Below are 15,699 nucleotides of genomic sequence, written 5' to 3'. Positions count from 1 at the left end.
GTGGTGAAGGAGGCCCAGGACCTCCATGTCCTCGGCAGAGTGGGAGGGGGAGTTGAAATGTTGAGCCACGGGGCGGTTTGGTTGATTGGTGCGGGTGTCCCGGAGATGTTCCCTAAAGCGCTCTGCTAGGAGGCGTCCAGTCTCCCCAATGTAGAGGAGACCGCATCGGGAGCAACGGATACAATAAATGGTATTGGTGGATGTGCAGGTAAAGCTTTGATGGATGTGGAAGGCTCCTTTAGGACCTTGGATGGAGGTGAAGGAGGAGGTGTGGGTGCAGGTTTTGCAAACAGACTGCATTATTCCATAAAATATGGCAGCCCTTCTTGAATTACATAAATACAGATATTTCGGCCATCCTAACAAGGACTTTTATTAATTGAGATGGCGAACCTGGCTGATCCGGGGCCCCTTGGGAGAGGAATCCCACATGAATACGGGTTTTGTTACGATTTGATGTTAAAACATTCCGATCATATATCTCACTACCCAATTTGTGTGTTATCTGTTGGGTTTTTTTTCTCTTCTTTGAATAATGTAAGAGACTTAATTATACACTCTGGTTAGTTGTAGGTTAGATTAGTAGTTAGTTGAGTTTTGTTTTTTTTCTCTAGGTATCTTTTTTTTGTTTGACAAATTTTGGTTATTATTTATTTAAGATTTAATTGTATATCAATGTTTATACTTGGGTTTTTTTTTATTTGTAAACTTGTAAAAATATGTTAAATTTTCAATAAAAAGACAGTTGTCACAGCAAGATGAATGTCTGGGTCTGTATGAAATAGTAACCCTCCTGTATACCACAATACATAGAATACAATAGCCTTGTTATTAATTAACCTGGTTAATACAATCTGAACAGAGAAGTGCCATTGACCTAACCCAGATCTTTAACCCAACATTTCTAAAACCTATGTCTCAAATGAATACCAGAGTTTTAACAGAAGGGAGACAAGTTCCATTTTCCAACAATAAGACCTCTTTGGAATCTTAGAATGTATTTACTTTGGATTTATGTTGTTCCATTTAAACTTTAATCTAAAGCAAATAGTGATACTAGTGTATGATTCAGCTTTGCAATAAAGATAAAAGAAATCAGAAAAGTACAAAGAAAACCACTGTGTTCAATATGTCATAACCTTACTACTGACAAGGAGACAGGACCCAAAAAAATTACCTCAGCCAGTACTGGGATTAAACCAAACTCTGGCATCTAGTAACTGGCCCCAGAAATACCTCTCTGTAAATGTGTGTTTATGGGTGGGCACTTTATTTTCCTCCACTCACCCTAATTTCCCTCACCTAAAGGTATTTATAACGGAATACAGTTTCGCAGGCACAGCCCACTGCTTGGTGAGTCATCAATAATGTATTTATGTAGCAAGTTTAATATGTCAAATATCCTGAATCAATTCACAGGTGCAATATAAAACAAAAGTTGATGCTGACACCACATATAGAGATATATTGACCAAATAACAAAACCTGTTCAAAGAGGTAGGTTTTAAAGAGCAATTTAAAGAGGATGTAGGAAGGGAATACCAGAACTGAGGGTCATGATAACTGAATGCATGCCCACCAACAGCAGAATAGTTAAGATCAGGCTGCACCACAGGCTGGAATCAGATCAGCACAGACATCTTGAAAGGTTGGAGGGTTGTTGGAGATTTAAAAAATAGGGAGGAACAAGGTCTTGGACAGAATTGAAAACAGGATGAGAATTTTAAAATCAAGACTTCTTCTTGATCTTTATTTATGTATTTTAGGGAAATTCAGACAAGTTCTCCACTGTTTCCATGATGACACATTCAAGTCATGCAATGATGAAATCAGTTTTGCAAATGGTTCAAATAAATTATTAAAATGTCTACACACTGGATTCCCAGTTTACATGGGGTTATTGATTCTCAGCAGCTTGTTAACAGTTAGGAGAAGTTGAGAAGCAGCTTGTATGCTTTGAGTCTTGACAGTACTTGGGTAAGGGAGTACAGATATTGGGCAGGGTTATGCTTACTGCAAGTTTTCCAGAGATCTCTTCTAAGAAAATTTACCTAGAGCTGAGGAGAGGACTTAAACAGTCTGTGATTCTTCTGTTGTCAAATGGCTTATTGCACTTTGTATTGACTTTTATGAGGAATAGCTATTTGAATGAGGACATACAGTAACCAAACTGTCAGCACCTCGTGTAAAGTGTCAGACTAAACTGGTAAAATGAAAGATTGCAAATAATTTGTAAATTTCTATGATGTTGCTTCTTTACAAAGTATAAATTCCAGGAAATAACACAGTCTTCTTTGTTTATTTACATACCTGTTATAGGTTTGTTATTGAAATTCCAGCTGATGAGTGGAATTGGAAGGCCCTTTGCAGCACATGTCAATAAAAGCCTTTCCCCTTTGTGCAGAGACACATCTGCAGGGAGTTCCGTGAATGCTGGTTGAACACTTACAAACAGGCGGATATCATGGCTGGCCTTCCCGGCTGCACTCACTGCTGTGCAGGTGTAGACACCGGCATCCTCTGGCTGTGGGAATAAAGAGAGGAAGTTAACCATTCTCAGCTGTCTTGGTGTGGGCACAGCATTGTCCAATGCTGAACTGACAAGCTCTAAATGGGCTAATGTAAGAAACAAGAAATTCTTTTTCTCTTCTTCAGCAATCCCTGGAGATCGTGATTAACTTACTTCCACCCCATTCCATGCATTCTGAAATAGCTGTTAAGGCCAATGCATAATGTGCAGACTCTGCTACAGGTGAGGCAAGTGGTGCATGAAGAGTTGAATGGATGGGTTGTCTGGAGACTTGTGCATTCTCTGTTATCCTGATTTTGTCTCTGTGTGCTCCCAATGAAGTCTCTTGATGAGTTTGTTGGTTTCCTGCATAAACTTTCTCCATTTTGCTTGGTACAAATCAAGGTTTCTTATTAATCAGCAATGATATTTCACTGCTTCAAGGCTTTGAGGACATTCCTAAAGCATTCCTGCTGGCCTCCTGTGAGTTTTCTGCCAGACTGGACTCAGAGTAGAGTATTTGCTTTAGAAATTAATGGTAATAATTTAATAATATCCTTCCTAAAGCAAGGAGACCACAGTACACAGTGGCCTCACCAATGTCCTTTACAACCTGAACATTACGTACCAATTCCTACACTCAATGGACTGAGCAATAAGGCAAGTGTGGTAAACATCATCTTAACCATTTGGATAGGTACACAAATAAGAAAGGTTTGGAGAGATATTTAGTGAACGTAGGCAGGTGGGATGAGTTTAGCTTGGGAAACTTTGTCATCATGGACTAGTTGGAGCAATGGGTCTTCCGTGCTCTAGGACTTTATGATTTTCTAAGTCTGGTGTTAGGCATATGAACAACATGGCCTGGCCAAGAGAACTGGTTTTGAGAGATTAGCACCTCAAAACTGAGTAAGTTACCCGATTGATACCAGAAATAGAAATATCCCTCTATTCGAGTAAATGCATCTGCACTGGGATTAAGGCAAATTGTTGGGTGTGGAAAGTTTTACTCCTCTACTATCTCTGAGCTGGTGAGGCTTGGTACTGAAACTAATTTATGTTACAAATGTATACAACAGAAGGAAATGGTTTTTGAGTTGAAAATAGTAGACAATGCACTATCACTGTAATCTGTACCCTAGCCTGCTTCAATGCTGAAGAGCATTTCAGAAACAAGTGCCTCCAGATCACAAATGAACCTAGAGGTATTCCACTTCCCAGTATTAATCTGCCACTCTTTGGCACTCACCCAATCAACATAAACCTAGAGTATAAAATGTTTGAAATATGACCATTCAGATATCACACATGTATATTTCTGTATCATATTTAAGTAACATTATCTCCTGCCAACTTATTGGAATAGAAAATTGGCATTGTTGATATGATTATTGCCTATTCATTGTTTCTGCCTGTCAACTTATGCTGTTCTCTGCTTCTCTAAGTTGTCTGTAACATTGCCTGGCTTGCTGGTTTGTTCAGGGAATGGGGCAGCAGGTGAGACTGTAGTGAGGCAGCAAAGTTTCAAGAGTTGGGAGCAGGGCAATGAGAAGTGCAGCAGAGAGACAGGAAGTGGGATATAAGCAGAATAGCAAGCTGCATAACAAATGAGGTAGGGGTTGGGAGTCTGGCAGCAAACGACAGGCATCCAAAACATTGCTCTTTGATGCAGGCAACTACCTGCATCATCACTGGCAGTGATGTCACAGGGTCTGTGATTGTGTGGACTGGTGAATGTGCCTCTGTTGCATTGGCAGCAAACAGCCTTAAAACAAAAACAACAGATTTCCAATCTGCAGAGAAGCTTCTTGAACCAAAAACACTTTCTTGTTTGCCACTGCTCCTTAAGTATAAGCGAGTGATGTAACACTCCTGTCCATGCTAAACTCCAAGACATCTGACCTGCAGTAACAGAATATGAGGTCCTCTGATACTAACAACTAGTGTGAAATATGATTTTTAAAAAAATAGTACATTGGTCTCTGTATGATCAATGGCTGAACTGGAAGAAGCAGATCCAACAATCTGATATTTCAACTCTAAATGATAGCATTGGCACAGGGTTGGCAAAACACTAACAGGATGTCACCTGTTACTGTCCATGACAAATAGGTGGTGCCTTATTTTCAAGGAAGGGATGAACTTCAGGGCAGCAGGCATGTTGGCTGCTTTCTCCCACCTTTAAGATTTTGGTACAAGGAGACCGATTAAATAGGACAGAAAAGAAAAATAACTGTTAAAGGGGAAGTAAGCAAGGGTTTCCTAGTAGAATAGCTAATAGTTTTGACAGTTGGCATGGTGCTCATTCAATCAATGAACTCAATTGTTCCAAAGGTCTTAAGTGAAGTGTGGTCACTGTTGTAATGTACGCTTATACACATAGCACACTTCCACAAACAGTGATGTGAAACTGAGAAGATCATTTGTTCTTAATGACGTTACTTTAGTGATAAATACTCGCCAAGTCACTGGGAATAATAGCCCTGATTCTTCACTTGCATCTAAGAGGGCAGGGATGGATTCAACTCAACATCTCAACAAACATAGCATCTCTATAAGCTCCTTCAGTGGTCCTGGATCATCAACCTGCTTTTTGTGCAAAGTGTCTGGAGTGAGACTGCAACACACAATACAACTCTGAGGCAACAGTGTCATCACTGAGCTATAGTTAATAGAAGGCCCTGAAAGAGACAAAGTTTTACTCTTAGTTTATTAATTGATCTCATATGAGTGACTGTGGAATAAAGGTGGTCTAGGAAGTCTCTCAGGAAAGGCAAGTAAATTCACTGCTGTTGCCTAAATCCATGGAACTGTATTCCCAAATTCGCCAGAAACCTCAAAAAAAAGCACACAAGAAAAGAAACATCCAAAGTGACTATGAGAGTAGGCTTGACACCTTTTTTGAAAGTTACAAGTAAGAAATGAACAGTTCCTTACCGTTGTATTTTCCACAATCAGTTCTCCAGACTGCAATGCAGTGAATTTTCCTGAAACATCTGGCACTGCAACACCATCCTTCTCCCAGTATACCACAGGTGCCGGTGATCCCTGAGTTACACAGGGCAAAAGAGCCTGCGAATCCTCCAACACTGACAATTCCGACTGACCAATTACAATTGATGGTGGAACTGCAAGGAAAGGGAACATTGTGAAACAGAATCCGTTTTGTTCTCCCATATTTGGGAGATCCATAAGAATGTTAGAAATAGAAACTAGAGTCGCCTGTTGAAGTCGCTCCACAGTCAATAAGTCATGGTTGAACTGTGTGTTTAATAGCACTTCCTTGCCTTTCTCTTAACTCTCTTATCAATCAAAAACTTATCTAAAGCCCTGAATATATTCAATCTCCATTGGTCTCTGTGGAAAATAATTCAAAGGACTTGCATGGTAATGCATGCACTAGGAACTAGACCCCCTCAGTATTGTGGTATTCTGTAGTCTCTCTCCACTTAAGTAATGTTCTACTTTTCCATCTTCTATTGCACAACCTCACATTTATTGGACAATCTCACATTATACACCAACTGGCAAATTTCAGTCCACTCACTGAATCTTTGCCATCATACATGTGGTCACTCTTTGAAAGTGTCAAGCAGTGCAGAGAAATAATCTGTGTATTTATATTGTAATTTCATATTCTCAGGACATCTCAAAGTGCATATTCCATTTTGAAGCATGGGCACTGATGTTATGATGAATATGCCATTTATTTTGCGCAAAGCAAAATTCCACAAGATGATGTCCAGGTTTTTGTCCTGGTCGCATTAGTTGAAGGAGGCATGTTGTCAAGACCATGAGCAGAAATCACTAATAGTTATTTTTAGCAGAATTCTCTGCTCTTATTAATATCAAAGGATGACCTTCATCCAGTGTTGAAGGGGATAACAATTTATGGAATCCCTGTAGCATGGAAGCAGTCCATTCAGCCCATCAAGTCCATATTAACCCTTTGAAAAGCATCCCTCCCGGACCCATCCCTTATCTTATCCATGTAACCCTACTATAACCATGGCTATTCACCTAACCTGCACATCTTTGGACTGTGGGAGGAAACCCACTGAGACACAGGGAGAATTATGCAAACTACACACAGACAGTTGCTCAAGGCTGGAATCGTACCCAGATCCTTGGTGCTGTAAGATGGCAGTGCTAACCACTGCGCCACTGTGCCACCGGTGCATTCCATCAGTATGGAACTGAAATACCAACAGGGCCATAGGACAGAAATAGAACTTGTTACCCAACCACTATTTCACATGGGCCAATTGAAGACCTAGTTTCCCACGAGGAGGAGAAAGGAGATCTGAAGAATTGACCCTAAGTACAATATCTCAGATCGACCCAGAGAGAGGTCAGTGCATCATAGGAAGAAGTAAAGGAAGAAACTGGCAAATAAAATACTATAATAACACAGTAGGTCCGTAAGTCTCTGTGACTGGTGAACACCTGGAATCCTGCATGCAGTTTTGGTCTCCAAATTTAAAGAAGGATATACTGGCATTTGAAGCAATACAGAAAAGGTTCACTAGCTTAGTCCTTGAGATGCAGGGGTTGATATATAATGAAAGGCTATGTAAATTGGGACAGGATTCTCAGGGACTTTAAAAGACTGAGAGGTGATCTAATTGAACCGTATAGAATTATGAAAGGGTAGACACTGAGAGATTGCTTCTGCTGGTCAGGAGTCTAAAATATGTTCTCAGGATAAGGGGCCAATCATTTAGAACTGCAAAAGGGCAAAAGTCTTCACTAAAAAAGTTGGACGTTTTTAGAAGTTTCTAAGATAGAAGGTTATGGATGCTCCATCACTAACTACATGTAAGTCTGGGAGACAGCTTTTTGGTCTCTTAGGGTAGTGGGGATATGGTAGTAGGTGGGAAAGTGAAATTGAAATTCAAGATCAGCCATTTTGCACTGAATGGCAGAGCAGGCTCAATGACCCACATGATCTCTAGATGCTTGTATCTCTTGTACTCAACTGGGCACTGTCTGACACAGAATTTAATTAGTAATGAAGGTGTGCCAGATGGTGGTCTATAGCCTTGAAAATAATGAACAACATTTCAGGCAGTGTCATTCATGACTCAGTTGCTAGCCTTGCATTATGTTTTCTCATAAATAATCACTGCTGTGGAGAAAAAAAATAACATTCTGGGTTCTTGTTGTGCAGTAGTAGTGTCTCCACTTCCAAGCCAGAAATTCCAGGTTCAAGTCCCACCTGAGACTGAAGAGCAATCACTGCTTAAGAAGGATAACAGGGATAACCCAGTATATTATAGGCCGGTGAGCCTTACATCAGTGGTAGGGAAATTATTGGAAAAGATTCTTATGGACAGGATTTGCATGCATTTGGAAAATAATGGAGTTATTAGGGAAGTCAGCTTGTTTTGTGCAGAGGAGGTCTTGTCTCAAAAAGTGACAGCTTTTTCAGGAAGTGGCAAAAATGACTGATGAGGATAGGGCAGTGGATGTTGTCTACATGGACTTTACTAACATATTTGACAAGGTCCCTCACGATAGGATGGTTCAGAAGATTAAGTCACATGGGATCCACAGTAAGTTGATAAGTTGGATACAAAATTTGGTTGGCCTTAGAGACAGAGAGTAGTTGTGGAGTGATGTTTTCTAATCGGAGGTCTGTGACCTATGGTGTTCTGTAACGATCAGTGTGGGGACCTAATATATATATATGAGAATGTATGATTAGTAAGTTTGCTGGACACAAAAATGGTAGAGTTGTGGATAGTAAGGAAAGTTGTCAAAGGATACAGCAGAATATATATTGGTTGGACAGTTGGGTGGAAATATGGCAGATGGAGTTTAAACTGGATAAATTTCATCTTGGGACGTCAGTTGTGGGGTGCAAGTCCATAGCTCCCCGAAAGGGGCAATGCAAATGGATAAGGTGGCAAAGAAGATATCTGGCATGCTTGCCTTCATTGGCTGGGGCACTGAGTATTGACGTTCCTGTGCAGTACTGAAGGACTGAAACATTCTGGATGAGACATTAAACTGAGGGGCCATTGCTTTTTGAGGTGCAAACGATCCCATAGACACAATGTGAAGAACGTCTGGGAAATTCTCCCTGATGGCCTGGTTATTATTCAGTCTGCAACCCATGTTTCCTCTAATTTTTCCTGCTGCTATGTGGACTTCTGAAGCCTTTGTGCAACAGCGACTGCTGGAACCAGAAGTGAATTCATCTGCACACCAAACAGTGTGCATGGACCGTCTAAGTAGCTGTGCAACCATGCAGTTTATAGTGAACATTGTTATGGTGTTGGCTGCGAACAAACAGAAGATTGGGGCATTGGCAAATTGTATTTTGCAGAATCTTATTGTGTGCAAATTGGGGGCGGCATTTCCTTACACTGTTGATTGGCTGTGATACACTTGAGGAATTGCTGACATTATGAAAGGAGCTCCATAAATGCAAGCTATTTCTTTTGTTTTATTTTGAAATGTTCACCAAAGAGATTTTTGTTTAATTCATTCATTGGACGCTGGCTTTGCTGGTGGGCCAGCATTTATTGCCTGCCCCTAGTTGCCCTGGAGATGGTGGTGGTGGGCTACCTTCTTGAACTGCTGTAGTGACCCACAACACCAGGAGGATTGGGAAGGATAGGGAGGGAATATGACCATGATGAAGTGGCAATATATTTTCAAGTCAGGATAGTGAGTCGCTAGGAGAAGAACTTGAAGGTGGTGGTGTTCCTATGTATCTGCTGCCCTTGTCCTTCTAGATGGAAGTGGTTGTGAGTTTGAAAGGTGCTGTCCAGGGATCTTTGATGAATTCCTGCAATGCATCTTGGAGATAGGACACACTGCTGCAACTGAGTGTTGATGGTGGAGCCAATGGATGCTTGTGGATGTGGTGCCAATTAAGCGGTTGCTTTGTCTTAGATAGTCTAGATTAGAGTGGTGCTGGAAAAGCACAGCAGGTCAGGCAGCATCCAAAGATCAGGAAAATCGACATTTCGGGCAAAAGTCCTTCATCAAGAATGATGAAGGGCTTTTGCCCGAAACGTCGATTTTCCTGCTCCTCGGATGCTGCCTGACCTGCTGTGCTTTTCCAGCACCACTCTAACCTTGACTCTAGTTTCCAGCATCTGCAGTCCTTACTTTTGCCTTGTCTTAGATAGTGTCCAGCCTCTTGAGTGCTGTTTGAGCTGCACCCATCCAGGCAAGTGGGGAGTATTCTGGATGTAGGTTTGCTCGCTGAGCTAGAAGTTTCATTTCCAGATGCTTCATCTGAAGCCCACTGAAGATGTTACCTAGTAGGGTGACGAAACGTCTGGAAATGAACCTTGCAGCTCAGCGAGCAAACCTACATCCAGAACCTCAACCTGAGCTACAAATCTTCTCAAAACTTGCTAAGGGGAGTACTCTATCATGCTCCTGACTTTTGATTTGATTTATTATTGTTACATGTACCTAGGTATGTGACAAGTTTTGTTTTACATGCAGTACAGGCAGATCATATAACACAATGTGCACAACGATTGTAGAATATGTAAGAATAAGATCTACTGTAGAGAGTTTGCAAAGAGTCGCCATGCTTCTGCGCCATTTGGAACTACCGACTTCTGCCTTGTAGATGATGGACAGGTTTTGGGGAGTCAAGAGGTGAGTTATGTGCAGCAGTATTCTGAGCATCTGACTTGCTCTTTTATACACTGAGTTTATGTGGTGAGTCCAGTTCAGTTTCTGATCAATACTACCCCTAAGGATATTGATACTGGGGGATTCAGTGATGGTAACACAACTGAATGTCAAAGGATGTGGTTAGATTTTAGATGGTCCTTGCCTGGTATTTATGTGGCATGAATGTTACTCAGTTGTCAGCTCAAGCCTGGATATTGTCCAGATCTTCTTCCATTTGAACATGGACTGCTTCAGTATCTGAGAAGTCATAACTGGTGCTGAACATCGTGCAATCATCAATGTATATTCTCACTTCTGACCTTATGATGGAGAGAAGGTCACTGATGAAGCAGCTAAAGATGGTTGGGTCTAGGCCACTTCCCTGAGGAACTCCAGCGAAGCTATCATTGATGACTGACCTCCAATAACAACAAACATCTTCCTATGTGCCAGGTATGAGTCCAACCACAGACTGCTTGCCCCTGATACCCATTAATTCCAGTTTTGCTAGGGCTCCTTGATGCTACATTCAGTCAAATGCAACCTAGATATCAAGAGTTGTCACTCTCACCTCACCTCTGGAATTCAGCTATTTTGTCCATGTTTGTATCAAGGCTGTAGTGAGGTCAGGAGCTGAGAATCCCTAGTGGAACCTAAACCGAATGTCTGTGAGTAGATTATTGCTAACTAGGTGCTGCTTGATAGCACGGCTGATGATACCTTCCATCACTTTATTGATGATTTAGATTAGTTGATGGTGTGGTAATTGGCCGGGTTGGATATCCTGCTTTTTGTGCACAGGACATACCTAGGCAATTTTCCACATTGTCACGTAGATGTCAGTGTTGCACCTGTACTGGAAGAATTGGCTAGGGGAACGGCAAATTTTGGAGCACAAGTCTTCAGTACTGTTGCCAGAATGTTGTCAGGGCCAACAATCTTTGCAGTATCCAGTGTCCCCAACTGTTTCTTAATATCACGTGGAGCCAATCAAATTGGCTGAAGACTGGTATCTGCGATGCTGGGGACCATTGGAGGAAGTCGTAATGGATTATCCACTCAGGACTCCTGGCTGAAGATTACTTGAATGTTTCAGCCTCATATTTTGCACTGATTAGATTAGAGATTAGATTACTTGCAGTGTGGAAACAGCCCCTTCGGCCCAACAAGTCCACACCAACCCGCCGAAGCGCAACCCACCCAGGCCCATTCCCCTACATTTACCCCTTCACCTAACACTACAGGCAATTTAGCATGGCCAATTCACCTAACCTGCACATTTTTGGACTGTGGGAGGAAACCGGAGCACCCGGAGGAAACCCACCCAGACACGGGGAGAATGTGCAAACTCCACACAGACAGTCGCCTGAGGCAGGAATTGAACCTGGGTCTCTGGCACTGTGAGGCAGCAGTGTTGGACTCTTCCATTATTGAATGTGGGTATATTTGTGGAGCCTCCTCCTCCTCCAGTGAACTGATTAGATTAGATTACATTACAGTGTGGAAACAGGCCCTTCGGCCCAACAAGTCCACACCGACCCGCCAAAACGCAACCCACCCATACCCCTACGTTTACCCCTTACCTAACACTATGGGCAATTTAGCATGGCCAATTCACCTGACCTGCACATCTTTGGACTGTGGGAGGAAACCGGAGCACCCGGACGAAACTCACACAGACACGGGGAGAACGTGCAAACTCCACACAGTCAGTTGCCTGAGGCGGGGATTGAACCCGGGTCTCTTGCGCTGTGTTACCGTGCCACCCACTAATTGTTTATGATTGGATGTGGTAGGGCTGCAGAGCTTAGATCTCATCGTTTGGTTGTGGGATTGATTAGCAGTGTTTATCACTTGCTGTTTATACTTTTGACATGCAAGTACAATAATGCTGTTTGGTAGCTTCACACCTCATTTTTAGGTATACCTGGTGCTGCTTCTGGCATGCTCCCCTGTACTTTACATTGATCCTTTTGCTTGATGGCAATAGGTGAGTGGGGATTTGATGGACAATGAGGTTTCAGATTGTGCTGCTGCTGATGGCCCACAGCACCTCATGGATAACCAGTTTTGAGTTGCTAGATGTGTTCGAAGTCTGTCCCGTTTAGCATGGTGGTAGTGCCACACACTAGGATGGAGATTATTCTCAATGTGAAGGTGGGACTTTATCTCCACAAGGACTGTGCTGTGGTGCAGCTGCAGCTGGAAGATTTGTAAGGATGAGGTCAAGTATGCTTTTCCCTCTTGTTGGTTCCCTCGCCACCTGCTGCAGACCTTGCCCGGCAGCTCCATCCTTTAGGACCCAATCAGCTCAATATGTAGAGATGCTGCTGAGGCACTCTTAATGGTGGACATGGAAATTCCCCACCCAGAGTTGATTTTGCATCCTTGCCACCCTCAGTTTTCCTTTCAATGTTTCAACATGGAGGAATACTGAACATAAAAAACAAAGAACCTTGAATGCTGGAAATCAGAAACATAGAAATTACTGTTCAGGAATTCAGAATACTGGACCCGAAACATAAACACTGTTTTTGGTCCGCTGATGCTATCAGTCCTGCTGAATTATCCCATTTGTTGTGGAGGAGTATTGATTTATCAGCTGAGGGAGAACGGTCCATGATAATCATCAGGGGATTTCCTTGCCCATGTTTAACCTGAAGCCATAAGACTCCATGGGGTTCACAGTGAACGTTGAGGAATCCCAGGTCAACTTCCTCCTGATTGTACACCACTATACCACTACTGCTGGGTCTGGCCTGCCAGTGGGACACTACAAATCCAAAGATGGTGATGGTGGTGTCTGGGACATTGATTTGAAGGTATGATTCTGTGAGTATGACTGTGTCTGTGAGACAGCTCTTCCAATTTTGGCACTAGCTCCCAAATGTTAGTGAGGAGGATTTTGCAGAGTTGAAAGGACTATTTCTGCCATTGTTTGTTCTGGTGTGTAGATCAATGCCAGATGGTCCATCTGGTTTCATTTCCTCTTTGAGACTTTGTAGTGATTGATACAACTGACTGGCTTACTAGATCATTTCAGAGGGCAATTGACAGTCAACCACATAGCCGTGAGTCTGGAGTCACATGTAGACCAGATTAAGTCAGGATGACAGATTTCCTTCCCTGAAGGACATAAGCATTAGTGCTGTTGGGAGGTTTTGAGAACAACACAAAAATTGCCACTAGGTGACTCAAATCACTCCACAGCATTAACTGGGTATTGAAAATTGTTTTAACAGCACATTTTACTACATTAACAGTGTTATATAAATGCACAAGTGATGGTACCAATCTCACCCTGCACCAGAAGAATCATGTCCAGGCTGACCACCCCTGCCTTGTTCCTGGCAACACATGTGTACCATCCTGCATCCGCAAGCTTGATCGGTAGAATCTGTAGGGATCCATTTGCAAATGTTTGCAGGCGCATCTGGTTAGCAATGGTGCGGCCATCTTTTACCCATGTTACCTCTGGTTGTGGGTGCCCCTCTGCCTCGCATGGTAAAGTTGCAGGATGATCAATGGTGGCTTTATATTCCCTGCTGTGAGCTTTGATAATTGGGGGAACTGAGTAAAAAGTGAAAAAAAAATGTTTCACCATTCATGATATAACAAGTGGATTATATTTTACATCAGTCAGTCTGTGTCTGATCCCTGGTTGTCTCGAAGATCAAACAGTCCCTAAACATGTGTTAAACCAAAGATTTTAACACTGTTAATTGCAAAGCATTAACTCTCATCAGAACCTTACCTTGGACCACCAGTTTTGTCTTGCCCAGAGCAGTGCCAGCTGGATTTTGGGCAATACACATGTAATTCCCTGAATACTCCTCTGTGGCTCTGGTGATCTCCAGTGCTCCATTAGCCAGTAAGAGATAACCTAAGACAGAAACTAATGATCAGTCAAAACCTTGGGTCATGCACAGTGGTAGATGATCAGCATAGTCAAATGTGGATATAATAAAGAGAATTCATCTCTCTTCTTCAGAAAATAATCATTCAACATAAGACTATGAGACTTACAGCAGAAGATCATTCGGCACATTAAGTCTGCTCTGCCATTCAATGACACCTCAACTGATTGAATAATCCGGAACTTTTTTGTCTTATATCCATAACTCACGATTCCCTTACTGATTAAAAATCTATTTCAGCCTTGAATATTCTTCACAGCCCAGCTTTAATAATCCTCCACAGTAAAGAACTCTACAGACTGACTACCCTCAGAGAGGGAAAATGCTCCTCACCTCTGTCTTAAATGAATGATCCTTTCCTTTGAAGTTATGCCCACTGGACCTAGACTCTCCTACAAGGGAACCAACTTCTCCGCAACTATCCTGTCAAGGCCCATAAGAATCTTATATGTCTCTTTTTCTAAACTTGATGAATATGAGCTCAATCTACTCAATTTCTCCTCAAGCAAATCATTCCATATTTGAGATCAATCAAATGAACCTTCTTTAGGCTGCCTCTAACTGTCAGTGTATGTTTCCCTGGATAAAGGGACTAAAATTGTTCATAGTATGCCAGGTGTGGTCTGAGTAGTGTCTTGGATAGTTTTAGGAAGACCTTCCCATTTTTATTTCAAAGTGAACCAGGATAAAGACCAACATTTCATTCGTCTTCCCTTCCTTTCTTGGTAATGCAATGTGAAATCTTGATATTAGAATGCCATTTCAAGGATACACAGTTCTTTTTTCCTTGTCATCATTCATAATGCTAGTGGTGGTGTGTTATAGCACCTGGTAACTTGCACATTGTAAACTAAAGATACAAATATTGAAGGTCAAGGTTCCGAATATCTGTCCATCACATGACTGGCCAAGAATCTCTCCTACTTTTACCACCTGCTATTATATTTGTTAGATGATATTCAACATGGTTGCCTGTGTTATAAATGCACCTTCCTTGGTCCTGCACTGAGACTCAAATCTACAGCTTTTGGCTCAGAGGCAAATTGCTGCTCACTACATCACAAGACCTACACCCCATAACGCTGTGGCTAGGCATACTCTGAAGGTAAAACATGCACACAATGGCTAATTTCAAGTTATTCATAATAAAGGTAAAAACTTTATTCCTGTCCCTCAGCTTGACATTCCCCACCACTGCTATCTGTTCCCAACCACAGGTTACTGTAGGAATTGGAATTGAAAATTGATTGTGTCAATGATGAGGGGAATTTCACATTAAAAGGCTGTCTTTTTGACAGGGTCTTGGAAGCCAGAGAGTCATTAACGAGTTTATAGGTATCTCTTTCTGTCTTTACATTTTTATTGAATTGAGAGCCTTTTGGCAAACAGCTCCCTGCCGGTACACCACAGCTAAAATGTAGGATAAGAGTCCCTCTATCTCTATCCAGAAATGCTTCCAAATTCATGTAAGCATTCCTTGCTATACAACTTGGGGATTTCCATCTTTGTAGATCATCTCGTGGCACTGTGAATACTATTCCTGTCTCTGAATCAGAATTTTTGGGTTTGAGTTCCAATCCAGAACTTGGCCGCCAAGGAAAGTGGATCCTATCAACCTGCAAATACTTC

The 15,699-nt window shown here is 42.0% G+C and overlaps 1 protein-coding gene across 1 annotated transcript in view; it reads right to left on the bottom strand.

The window, feature by feature from the left end:
• LOC122564614 (hemicentin-1-like) overlaps positions 1 to 15,699 on the bottom strand; it is a 429,834-nt gene that overhangs the window by 71,071 nt on the left and 343,064 nt on the right. Inside the window, exons 79-82 of the mRNA XM_043719704.1 lie at positions 13,908 to 14,036; positions 13,454 to 13,723; positions 5,447 to 5,637; positions 2,311 to 2,524 (exon numbers count right to left, since the gene is read on the bottom strand). Coding sequence (XP_043575639.1) covers positions 2,311 to 2,524; positions 5,447 to 5,637; positions 13,454 to 13,723; positions 13,908 to 14,036 — 804 coding nt within the window. The remainder of the gene's footprint in view (positions 1 to 2,310; positions 2,525 to 5,446; positions 5,638 to 13,453; positions 13,724 to 13,907; positions 14,037 to 15,699) is intronic.

Source organism: Chiloscyllium plagiosum, chromosome 30 (assembly GCF_004010195.1).
Source record: "Chiloscyllium plagiosum isolate BGI_BamShark_2017 chromosome 30, ASM401019v2, whole genome shotgun sequence".
NCBI lineage: Eukaryota > Metazoa > Chordata > Chondrichthyes > Orectolobiformes > Hemiscylliidae > Chiloscyllium > Chiloscyllium plagiosum.
Note: the sequence above shows the minus strand (reverse complement) of the source record. Positions and strands in the feature narration are given on the sequence as shown.